Source organism: Vollenhovia emeryi, unplaced genomic scaffold, assembly GCF_000949405.1.
Source record: "Vollenhovia emeryi isolate VEMERY1.0 unplaced genomic scaffold, V.emery_V1.0 DF939185.1, whole genome shotgun sequence".
In the NCBI taxonomy this organism is placed as follows: Eukaryota; Metazoa; Arthropoda; class Insecta; order Hymenoptera; family Formicidae; genus Vollenhovia; species Vollenhovia emeryi.
The window spans coordinates 1,052,440-1,065,482 of record NW_011967181.1 but is presented as its reverse complement, the minus strand read 5'-3'; the positions used below and the strand labels follow the sequence as shown (position 1 = coordinate 1,065,482).

At 49.3% G+C, this 13,043-nt stretch overlaps 1 protein-coding gene across 2 annotated transcripts in view; it reads left to right on the top strand.

Moving 5' to 3' along the window:
- The window catches only part of LOC105562681 (glutamate-gated chloride channel), a 32,247-nt gene continuing 19,204 nt past the window's right edge, over positions 1-13,043 (top strand). For both annotated transcript variants that reach the window (XM_012013700.1, XM_012013699.1), the window contains exons 1-4: positions 1-287; positions 704-771; positions 1,890-2,002; positions 8,492-8,559. In XM_012013700.1, coding sequence (XP_011869090.1) covers positions 285-287; positions 704-771; positions 1,890-2,002; positions 8,492-8,559 — 252 coding nt within the window. In that variant the 5' untranslated portion in view covers positions 1-284. The remainder of the gene's footprint in view (positions 288-703; positions 772-1,889; positions 2,003-8,491; positions 8,560-13,043) is intronic.

The following is a 13,043-nucleotide window of genomic DNA, read 5'->3' as shown; positions in this document are numbered from 1 at the left end:
CGTCGCTCGCGGCACCCGGCTCTCAGTGACACGCGAGCAGCGAGCGGCGTCGGTCCGATTCTTCTTCACCTGAAGCTTAATCGCACCTGCAGTCGTGTAGAGAGAAAGAGAGCGCGTGTATCTCCTCTTCCACGTATAATCAATTTATAATCTCACGAGACAACTGATACTCTTGTGCGGTACGGGCAAAGGTGCATATCGGTCCTCGCTGCACTTTGATCCGCACACACACACACGCATACACGTCACCTTAATTCGATCAATCATCGGGAAGTTGGTGAGACATGGTAAATGGAGGCATCCCCGCCTTTGTACTTGGGCTCGTCGGGCTCCTCCGCCATTAAATATCGCGCATACGATATTGCAATTAACTCGGTCTAGTTTGGAACAACATCAGTCGAGCTCGCGTAAAAGCAACGTAATTAACGGGATGTAATTCTAAACGGATAGATTTTCGCGGGGCTTACGCGACCAGGCAGGCCTGTCCACTTCTTTTTTTTTTTTACTTGGCGCCGTGCCGATAACGTAAATAAAAATGATTCTAAATAAAGATGAGATATCGCGGACCGCAGGGGAGTAATTACGTAGATTGCATCGGCGCGGCGTGAGATATAAGTTTAATCAACGCTAATGCCGAGCCCGCGTAGGGATTCGTCCCGCAGCAGAATTTTTCTGAAGGTGTGTGCACCTTGTTCGGTTGCAGGCCGGCGCGATGTGGCCTGGAGTACTACCGTTACTGGTGTTACTAGCGGTCCTGCTGCATCCGTCGAGGTAAGTTGTTTCATTGACGGACGTACGGAGATGATGTGTTGTCAAATTGCCGCTGGCAATGGCCCCACGCGAGTTTTGATCGCGCCCCGTCAACTGTCGCGCCGTCTGAATTAATAATAAAACAGTTTTTACCCGTTTGGAACGGTGTCAAGACAAGATTCCGCGAGTCGCGGACGACGGAGACATAACTCTGGAAAAGACTACCGAGTCGCGACTCGTAAAAAACGCATGTTATTGACCCGCGCGGGATTATTGTTATCGATGCGCATAAAGTTTATACGAAAAGTTTATGAGCGGACCAGCGCGTGCAGCGTCCGAAATTTCGTATGCCGGACGAGCAGCGTCGAACGAAATAGGACTTGTAAAGTGAAAAATTTGGAGAAACGTGCGATTTGCGTGTGTACCTCGCGACGACGCATTTTTCACACTTTAGATCGTAACGTTTCGACGATGTTTACCGTTTTGCGTGTCGTGCAATAAAAAGAGTATTCGAAAAATCTGAATAAACGCATGTCAAGTACAGTACCGGTCGAAATTATATCACCTTTAGGTTTTCTGAGGCGTGACTTTCGCCAAAGTGCGTCGAGTGTGCTCAAAATTTTACAGTAGATAGCAGGTGCATCTTGTACACGAGGGGCAATGAAATTTGACAAAATACACCATGATTTTCGAATTTTTCACTCGTGCACTTTAAAACCAGTTATGCTCCAAAAACTTTCGTCAAAGTGCGTCGAATGTGCTCAAGATTTTACCAGCAGACACCTGATAGCATCTTGTACACGAAGGGTAATAAAATTGGAGAAAATACACCATGATTTTCGAATTTTCCATTCGTGCACTTTAAAACCAATCATGCTCCAAACATCGGAAGGTGGTATAATTTTGGCCGGTACTGTATTTACACTGAAACACATTGATAAAATTATAAATAGAATTTCGCTCTGAAAGTTGACGCGTTTTATAAATCATTTAAGCGAGTCACGTTCGGGCACGTTAATATTTTCAATTTATTCATCTATTTACGGGCAAGTGGGGCGCTGAAAAATGTTTTTTCCCCCCCCAGAGAAATTGGACTGGTCGTTCTTTTATTATACCGACACGCTGGCGTGTTCTTTCAGATGTACGCAGGGAAAAGTGAACTTCCGGGAGAAGGAGAAGCAGGTGCTCGACAACATCCTAGGACCAGGCCGCTACGATGCGCGCATCCGGCCGAGCGGGGAGAACGGAACAGGTGAATATAGAGATTCTTGCGAGTCCTTATTTACTCCCTCTGCCCATCCTCACCATGTACCGTAATTTTGTACCGACATCTCGCGGCAAATCAGCCGAGAAATGTGCACGTAGGGTGGAGAAAAAAAAATAAGAAAGCGGGAAAAGGATACAGAGGAAACGGGGCAACTGAGAGATGCAGACGCACGTTTCGGCGAGAAAGGCTTAAGCCCCGCCGAGTGCGGAGAATTGAATGCGCGATGCAAACACGATCTACCTTGTCGTTAATGCGACGCAGACGACGACCGCGCGAGTTCATTGACAATACGTGATATATGTGTGTGTATGTATATATATAACATATATTATATATACACACGTATGCATGTATGCATAATAAGCGAGCGAGATGAATTACGAGAATTTTCCGCGCGTCCGTACCGAGTGAATGCGTACCGAGCGTGAGAAATTTCTTCATAAACTTGGCGAATGCGAGCGGCGTTTGTAAGTGGTATCGCGTTCAGAACGAGCCACGATCGGTCTCGGGAAGTACCGAGGCTCGCTGCACATTCGCGATATTATATTCCCGCGACTGTCTCTTGGATGCGACATATATTATCTCTTCCCTTCGTGCGACGTACCTTACTTTCTCTTACCGTAACGGCTCGGCAAGAATGTGCGGGCGAATTGGGGGACTCGCACAATCTGGCGATTTCGAATTTTTCCCAATTTGAAATCGGCGATTCTGCACGTTGCAAAGAGCAATGGACACGTTTCGCGTAAATTCCCGTCGTGTATCGCGGAAGAGCGTGAACGATCTGCTTCCCGACGAGGACGGAGAGACGCAAATCTCGCAACGCGACGAGAGCGCTTCTTCGCATTCATCTCGGAGTGTCTCCGAGCAACATGTTCGCGGAACGACACGTAGCTCGCGCCGAAATCGTCTTCCAATCTCCTCCGCATTACGCGCAAAGAAGTGCGTATTACCTCACCGATTGCCCCTTTTTTTTTATTTCTTTTTTCTCGCGACGTCCGCAATTTCGAGCCGCGACACGACGAGTGGATCGGAATGATGGAATTTCGTCGGCATCGATCGCCAGCCGCACCGTGGCAAATATCGCGATTCCTGCAGCCGGCGGGTCGAACGGAAGGCAATTCGAGGTACTTTCGGCGTGATAAATAAGCGAGGCCAAGTGGAGAAATGTGAGCGTTGCCTCATATCGACGAGGGAAACGACGTCCTCTTGGTCCAGCCGCGTTTATCGAAATCGACTGCTTTCTTCAGCTGCGCGGCCACCGATAATCAAACTAATCAAATGCCGTTCGCTCGTGGGTTTATTACGCTCGGATGTTAAAAGTAAATCGAAAAATTGCCCGCGAATCGGTTGCCAAGGAGAATTCGCGAGGCACATTATCTTCTCCCGACATTTTCCCCCGCCGCGTCAAATTGTCTTCCATCGATGTCTTTCACTTTGCGAAACACGACAGCGCATAAACGCTCGTTTATGCGTCCAAAGGCTGAATAACGACGACACTTTTCAGTATGATATCTTTATTGCTTGTGAAACAACAGGTAAATTACAAATGACAAATTTGAGGAGGTGTACAACACCTCGGAGACGACGCAACCGGCGTTGTCGAGCTTAGAATTGAAACGACGATGGACCTGCGAGCCTCCTTGCAAGCAGGTGCGAAAGGGGAATGAAGTAAATCGCATCGAGCGCAATTACGAGTCGCGGGGCCGCATGGCTGCTGCGTACCAAGTCGCCTTAAAACTCGGAAGAAAGCGATTTGTGTGATTTCCTTATCACCTTGCTTATCATAGGCGTGTCGCGCGGCAATAAGGGGTCCCGATCGGCTTCTCCCGCGAGTCTTCGCGGGCCGCGGGCATTCGCATTTCGCGTTTCAGCTTATATTTATCCGGCTGGAGCGGCGCTTAAAAAGTCGGATCGCGTGCCTCGTGGGTAAACGACACTCGTTAACTTTATCGTTCGAGTATCAGCCGCGAGTGCGCGCCCGCTCGTGAGTTTTTGCCATCGCGGTGGAAGAGCGAAAATTCATAGCGCTTCGCGCACGGCCGCCACTTCTGCACGGCTGGGAGAAGAACATCGTTTCAAGATTGCGCATCCGAGGCGATGCAATTGGATGCGATGCGATGCGATGCGATGCGATGCGATGAGATGCGACGCGACGCGATGCGATGCGATGCGAGGATATTAATACGCTGTCGAGTATCCGTCCTAGTATACCCGTGCCCCTCCGGGCGTAATTTGGAGATAGTCCTTCGCATGTCCTTCGATCGATCGATCGCGCATTCGTAATTTTGCCCCGTCCGTAATCACGGTCGGTTTACGTCGATGACGTCGCGTGGAGTTAATCGACTATGAGAGCGGTAAACGCGCTACGTATGACGCGTTCTCAAGCCTGGCGTCATGCACCCTCGATCGCCATTCTCCCTCGCTCTCGATCGACCAGGCGAGGCGCGAGCTGACGTATGGTTTTTTTTTTGTATCCTCATTCTTGCCGCGAAATGGCGAAATCGTCCAAATTTCACGGATACTTCTGCGTTTTAAAGTTCCACGATCTCTCTACAGTATACACTCGCACATCTCTCAACGCACCGGGAGTTATGACTATAACTCGAGATTATTAAACTGCTGAGTTTTAACAAAAAGTTAGAAATATTTGCAGCGTTTGCAGTTTTGCAGTTTTACGCGGTGAGAAAGCAGCTCTGCTAAATCAGAAAAGATATACCTTTGTCAGTTCTCTGTCTGGATGTTACGCGATCGATGTTACGCAGCGAAACGCGCGTTGGATGTCGCGTCAACGCCAAATCTGACATTTTAGGGAAAGGAACGGAAATAGGTCGTCCGAAAATTATGCGTTTCCATAAATCTTTGGTGGCGCTAGGCGGCGATAGACCTGTAATTCATGGGTCTGCAGAATTTATATTTGCGCTCGGCCTACAATTAACATGCTGCAATATGTAATGACGTAATGAATGACGTGGTCCCAATCGATCAAACGCACCATTTTCGTTCGCATTGTCCGCCGGCGCAGTCGATTTATACAATCTTGATGAACTGTTGTCGCTCAATTTTTCGCCCAGTGTCTTGCATCAGTTACACCCACGGTATCCAATTTATTTGCCGACGGCAGACAAAATTCATTATCGATTGGACAAGTAAAAAAAACACGGAATAATTACGCGCACAGACATTTTACATACTCTCCTGGTCCCACGCGAGGGGCAGGTGATTGTATTATACGTTAGAAGATTCCCCTCCTGAACAAGGAACGCCTTACCTTCTTCCGAGACGAATAAAACATTAAATAAAGCCACTCGAGATTCGCGCATCCGCTTGGATTGATAAAGTTGGAATTGGTTCTCTTAACAAAATTGATTGGACACTTCAAATATTATTTCCTTTTTATTTTCTGACACCAAGTGTCTTCTCACGTCGATCTCTCAAGAAATAACACATCTGACCACAAACAAAATTCATTATTGATTGGACAAGTAAAAAAAAAACGGAATAATTACGCGCAGAGGCATTTTACATACTCTCCTGGTCCCACGCGAGGGGCAGGTGATTGTATTATACGTTAGAAGATTCCCCTCCTGAACAAGGAACGCCTTACCTTCTTCCGAGACGAATAAAATATTAAAATGATATAAAGCCACTCGAGATTCGCGCATCCGCTTGGATTGGTAAACGTTGGAATTGGTTCTCTTAACAAAATCGATTGGACACTTAAAGTATTATTTTCTTTTTATTTTTGACACCAAGTGTCTCCTCAAGTCAATCTCTCAAGAAGTCAAACATCTGACCGTAGACTTGAATTTTGTACTGCAAAGTAATCGTTAGTTATTGCGATTGAAGCATCTCGCGGTATAACGCGAGCAACAGAATATTTGGTACGCAAAACTCGAGCTTTATGCAAACAACTCGTGAAATATTACCTTGATCAGTTACCTGACACGTTTCTGTGATCGCGCCAAAAAAGCAACGCACTCTTGGCTCGCCTCGCGAAAGTTAAGCTAAACAAACATAGATGTGTGTAGCAGGAAAATGTTGCTATTAAACGCTAGTTGCCGTTTGAGATAGGATCTAGTCAGGGGCGAGCACAATGGTGGGTCGCCGCATTAGGGAGAACATTAAGCTATCCGCATACCTATATCCTTTGTGGTTGCGAATTAACTGTATCTTACGCGCGACTCCCCCCTTCCGTCTGTAAAACGGTCTGCAAATCTCGGCTGAATACTAACTACCGTATGCGGCGGTAACGAGCGTAAGTGACTTGAAGAAGATTCATACCTGGAATAGGGGGCGAAAAGAAGGGAAATACGCGATCGTGAACGCTGGTAGAACCGCGGGGGATTTTGTTGCCGAATTATGAACTACTAGATAATTAATCACGCCAGTCTGTCACATGGTTAAGCTCGCTGCAGTGGAAGAGAAGGAATTCGTCTTTTCAATCAAATCCGTATAAAGCTGCTCTAGATACGCCAGTCATGCGCGTATAAATGCACGAAATGGATGAAATGTCAAGGAAACAGGCGAATATTGTCGTGTACAAATGAAATTTTGCATCGGGGTTAAAATAATGAATGAAGATTGAATATCACCTTTAACGAGCCATCAAGGGCTCATATTACTCGGTGATTGAATGAAAACTTTTACATAAAGTCGTGTTAAAAGTTTACTCGTATGTACGTACGTTGTTTGTCAATTCGCTCTTCACAGAGCCGGCAAGTTTGGAATTTAGCACATTAATTAACGTTTAACTCGATATTAATTAAACGGGACACATGTACCTTGCGAGAACGATATTGATCTTTTTAAGTGACGCGCTACCGTTTCTACTTTTACCCCCGCTTTGTTTTCTCACGGCACATTTTATGTCGATCGAATTAGTCTTCAAACGCCGATCTGGTGGAGTGGTAAGACAGCTCGAGTGCTTCTGGCTAAACGGAACGGTAGAATAAATAGTGCGTGAGGGTGAAACGCGGTAAACATTAACCAAATAAAAATCAGATCGATTGAGACGCGATAACAGCGCATGTATGTACATATTTACACACGTTTCGTGTTTGCATTACGGCTCGATCGTTGTTCCGCGATCGAAGGTTAACGGGCGAAGGGTGAGAGTGCGGCTGCATGCTGCGTCGGAACAGGTGTGAGCACACATAACGGGAAGAGATCCGCGTGGATGCGATATACCGAGAGTAAGAGAGACGGGCAAACCCACGCACATACACGCAGCATCGATTTGGCTGGAGTCCCTGGCTCGCGATCGGCATGCCGGCCGGCGCAGTTATGGGATTTGTCCGCGGCCGGATTTGACGGGCCGCGACCGGATTTCGCGTTGGACACCCACCACGTGGACCGATGGCAAAATTACGGCGAAGAGAAATGCCGTCGGCGTTAGACGCTCGTCGACAATTAAATCGCACCTCGCGTTCTGTGCCCTTAACAAACGGCAAACGCACCTTGCAAACGCGAAACGCACGCGTGTACCGCTTGGCACGCACAACTATCTCACGCGAGCAAGTTTTAGTCGCACTGTGACAGCCGACCAGGCCGAGAGATACCGAGGGAAACGCTTGAAACGTCCCGAAATGTTGCGGCGGATCTTTTTAATAGAACTCTTACACGCACACAATCGCTGGATCGCACGCGTCCTAGTGTACTGAACGGGCGATAATTAGCTCGAGGTATGACGCTAAATACCACGCGTGTCTCGCAGTCTAAGGCTTACCTACTTGACAGTTTATGCACCGCGCACTTCTCATCGAGCTGTCACGAGAGGCGAACGACAAAAAAAACAATTCTTATCGCGAGATGTATGTCGTGAGATACGTGAATCGATTTAGGTTTAAATACTGCTCCAGATTAAAGTCCGCACGCGAGAGCCGTGCTCAGGTATGTAACTCACGCGAGTCACGATTCCGCAATTTGTTATCGTGTCATAATTAGGTGGCGACAGGAAAGGGACTTTTACACAATTTTCCTCGACGACGGCGCTGTCCCCCAAGCTTTTCCGGCGGGGTTTTCGTCCCGGAACAGTTTCTTACCAGCGGTTTTTACAAATCGCCGCGCCATGCGCCAATCTTCTTCCATGACTCCGCGAGTTTTTCGTATCTTGAATTCTTGAGGTGTCACCCCCTAATACGTGACCCCTGTGCTAATCCCCCCCCCCCCAGCTCGGTCCTCGAGGAAAATGGGGATGGAGCGTCCATAGAACGGTCATCCCTCGATTTGAACAGTACCGCGTGACTCGGATCTCAACCGAGTACGATGACGTAACTGATTCGAAACTGACTCACTCTCGATCATTCCGCACCTGTCCTTCGAACAGCCCTGAATCGCATCGAGATTCGGTGGAACCGCTTAAAGTAATAGCCGACAAGCGCGGCAAAAGATTATGTCGGGCACATTCCAGTAGAGTATGTAAGTCATCAGAAATGCTGACTCACTAAAAGGGAGCTGTATTGTTTTTGCCCTTAGATGGGCCGGCCATTGTCCGGGTAAACCTGTTTGTGCGAAGCATTGCGACAATTAGTGACATCAAGATGGTAAGTATATATAAACGCTAATAACACAAACAAAGCCTTTAAAAACCGCAACTGGCCGCAACTCGCCGTTTCTTCTCTTGCCGCCGCGATTAACCCCTTTCTTTATTTGTCTCTGTCACTTTGCAAAAACGCAGTAGGCGCAAACGTAGGTCTTAGGCGGTCTTGATCTCGAATTCAAAGAGTGTGCTCATGTGCGTGTGCGTGTGAGAAAGAAAGAGCGTAATCCCCGAGGGAAAGACAAAATCCAGCAGCAACCGGACGGCGGCGACGAGAGCTCGATACTTCTTCGAGACCAGGCAGACTGGCAAAAGTGGTAGCAACAACACACGCAACAGTAGTAGAGAGCAGCAACGTAGCAGAGTGCCGGTCAGCAGCAGCAGCAGCAGCAGCATCTTGTCCTCCTTCACCCACGCTCTTTTGCCCCCTAGCCCCCCTAGCCCTCTCACCTCGCCTCGCCTCATCTCGCCTCGCCTCGCCTCGCCTCGCCTCGCCTCGCCTCGCCTCGCCTCGCCTCGTTTCGCCTCGCCTCGCCTCGCCTCGCCTCGCCTCGCCTCGCCTAGCCTAGCCTCGCCTCGCCTCGCCTCGCCTCGTTGCTAGCCACCACCGCTAGCAGCCTCTTCTCGAGGGAACACCACATCCACACGGACCGACCACCGCTACCACCACCATCACCACTACCTTTGACCAAAGCGCCCGAGAAACCTCACCCCAGAAACTCTAGCACTCTATAGCATAGACGCAGGCATGTGGCATTCCAGCTTATATACATTTTGCGTATGTTAGTTACGTCGCATTGGACGGATCATCGGACGGACGAGGAGTGGCCGTACGAAAGAGCGACACCCGAATCGGGTTTGCAGGGGTTGCGGACGGGAGAGTCGAGGGTACGATTACGCTCGGACCTCGTGGTCCTCCGACGTACCGACCACAGGTCGTTAGTTTTTTTTTCTCTGCGGTCGCTTGTAACAGCCGCTCGGCCGCGTTGATCTTTAACCATACCGCGTACCTCAATCTGAGTAATGCTACCGAAGGGGAATCCCGTCCCAAAAGTAATCTCATTTCTCTCGGTCTCCCCGGTTATTGCGGGGCGGGGCGAGCTGTATCGAGTTCCGAGTGTGAACGCGGAACTGAAAGGACGCGTCTCTCCACCAAGATTTTTCTAAAATAAGAGAGGGAGGAAAAAAAATGGGGAAGATACACGGGGACCAGGATGTCCCTTAGACATCCGTCAGGCTCTTACGTTGTTCGGAAAACTCCTCGCAATGCTCGCAGTGGGACGCTCAGCGCGATTTCGCGAAGGGACGATCGGCCGGCCCGTTGCACCCCGACGAGAGAGAGAGAGAGAGAGAGAGAGAGAGAGAGAGAGAGAGAGAGAGTGCAGAGCGAAACTTGTGTTTCACAATGGGTAACGAGATTACACGTACCACCGCGGCCGCTCGGGTCGCACGGAAATGCACGTCGAGAAGTTACATCGGAGTGCGTTCCGGCACTCCCGTTCGTTCCGTACGAAGCGAACGTGCTAGGTTTACCGTCAGGAAGGCCTTTTCGTGTTCGACCTCTTCTGTAAAAGCACGCTGTGAGCATCAGCGCTCGTCAGATCAAAGAGCGATTTCACCAAGGGACGATCGATCGGTCTGGAGTACCGTGCAGGGCATCCCGGAACGCTTGACTTTAATTTTTTATGGCGAAATCATCGATAGAGATTCGAGAGGAGTGAGAACGTTATTTATTCCGGTGTGAATTTCTCTAAAAACAGTAGAACCTATTGGTCCACATCGGCAAATTAACTGGCGAAAGTGAATAAATTTGAATTGTCCTGTACCGTGTGTCAGATCGGCCGATTGTGTGTGTTCTTACGAAATTTCGCAAACGTCACCCTGCACGTGACGTTATAAATAATTAAATTTCAAACGTCGCCGTCGCTCTTTGTAGCGGAAAGCTCTATTCCCGTTTACTTCTCTCGCACAAAGAAAACGTTGCTTACGGCCAAAGTACAGGCGAGTCGATCTACTTCATGCCAATTGCTTTTCGACAAGGGAGAATTTATCACCGAAACTTGGACGCTTAAATTTTACCCGGGTTTCGAAACTTTGACTTCCCGGGCATCCAACAACACGAATATTGATACTGCTCGATACTTTCGTGAGTGATAACCAAAGGAAAGTTTCTAGCGTCTGCACTGATAAAAGTCTGGTTGAAATCTCATGGAGACTAATTAACATTTATTAGTAAGAATATACAGATCTTACACGTATATCGTTTTATACTATTACAGCTATACATCTGGACAATCGGGTTGGGTTAAAACACTTTTCGATAACAAATTCTTATCTTTCCTTCTGCGCACTTTAAATGGCTCGGTCTCTCCGTAACAATCGCTAGTGCCAAAGTCATAAATTTAGAAGTAAAAAAAAACGTATTCGTTACATGGACACACTCGCGACTCGATCTTGCAAATGCTAAAGATATCGGCATCTTGAAAAATACGACGATTCTTTAAAGCAAGCGTTTCGTTCTTGCTCCGCGTGCGGGGCTGATTTCGAGTTGCTAGGACGCCTTGAACTTGGAGCATTCATGCTTCTGAAAAGAGAAGCTCGGATATTCGTAACATTTCCTGCTTTGCGCGGTTCACGTGGCGAGATCACGAATTTACATAAAAGTGGGTCGAGGCGATATCGACGGCGACAACGACGACGACGACGACGACGACGACGACGACAACGACGGCGACGGCGACGATGACGACGAGCACTGCGTGTCCGACGTCTTGTCCTGGTTCATGTAGGGCGGAATGGTACGCAAACACTCTGTATGGCTCAGGACGATACGGCTGGCTCGTTCATGCTGCTACGGACAGAGTCGGACTCCCGATGACGATGACAACGATGACGTAACGAGCGGAATGCATTTGCTGATCGTGTGACGCTGACGCCGACGTTCGCCGACGTTTAAACGCGGTTAAACCACTGATAATGACGACACCGCCGCGGGCTGCTAATCGCCCTTCCGATAGCTGTCGATTGCCCGCCGGCTGTTTCGCTGACAGTGTGCAGGCCTGATTGGAATAAGACGCGATCCAATCTTGACGAAAGTCAGTGGGATCGATATGGGGAGCTGTGTGCGGATTAAAATTAGAAGGACATTCGACTCGGTAATTCTTGTTGCTGTGAATAATTTTGATATCCGAAACGGTCGCCTGAAACGAGAGCATATTCGAAATATGATACGGCGATGAAAATAGCTGCCCGCGGAGGATACACTATTCGCGGAATAATTTAAAAATCGAAAGGACACCTTCGCCTACCCGCGGGGACTGGATAAATCGGTAGCCGATCGAAGCGTCTCCGCTCGCGGAGTGCGCGCTTATTCTGGCCTTCCCGTGCAACATCCGTCACGCCCGCGCGTTTTCCGCGCCGTGTGACGGCAATGTTTCGCAGCGTCAATTTCTAATATCGTCGAACGCCGCGTAACTCGCTCGGCGATTGACGTGCGAAGGCGTCCAACGTCTCGCACTGTTGACGCGTCGTCAACACAGGGTGCCTGGAGTTGCCTGGAGTTCGCCACCCGAGGGGCGTTCAAACAATGCGCCCTCCGAGGCGCGGAAATCCGCGCCGCGGCCGCGGCGCTGGGCGCGCGTCATATCCGCGTTTTGCATTCGCCGCGCTCGTTTTTTTGTGCGTAAGCGTTCAAAGGACGGGGCCGCGGTCGTCTCGCTTTGACACTAATCGGACCGTGACATGGCGACATGGAAATTTCGTTCGATAATATCGCGCGGGAGCCGCAAACAGGCGCGCCGGCACTCCGCTCCGGGTTTTCTGCCGTTCCAAGCAAAGAAATCCCAGCGAGCCCTCTCGCCTCCCATGCATATCCCTTTTTCTTCCCTCCCCCTTTCCATTTTTATTCGCGTCTATAGCGCGCGTCGATGTTTTTCCCGAAGCTCTTCTTGTTTCGCGTACAAAAGAGAAACGATGATCGAAACGCCGTTCAAGCAAACCAAGTTCCAGCCGTCCCTCGCGGCATGAATATTTTCACCGGGTCTACATCTCTCGACGATTTCGCACCGTGTGTTCGCTCGGCGCACAGTTTTCCAGAGATTTTTGCGCTGCAGGGAATTTTCGGGGAGGGGAGGGAGGGAGGAAGGAACGTATCGCTCGCAGGACCTCGTCGAATCGCGTCAAGTTTTCCCGATTCATCCCCGAGATCGGCTTAAATTCGACACTAGCGTGGCGGCGCGTCGTCACAGAGATATCGTCCCGGCGACGACGACGACGGCGGCGGCGGTTGTCATCGATTTTTCATCGCGTTTCCGCTTATCCGATCTTTCATATTTCAGCCGCTCGATTGTACGCCGGCGCGCACAATTTATTTAGCTTCCGTCGATCCGTATCTCGCGATTCGCGTCGCCCGTCCCGCGCGCATCGATTATCCTCGACGCCGGCTATTACCTCCGGGGAGCGCGCGAGTATTCCGTGCGAGTAAACACG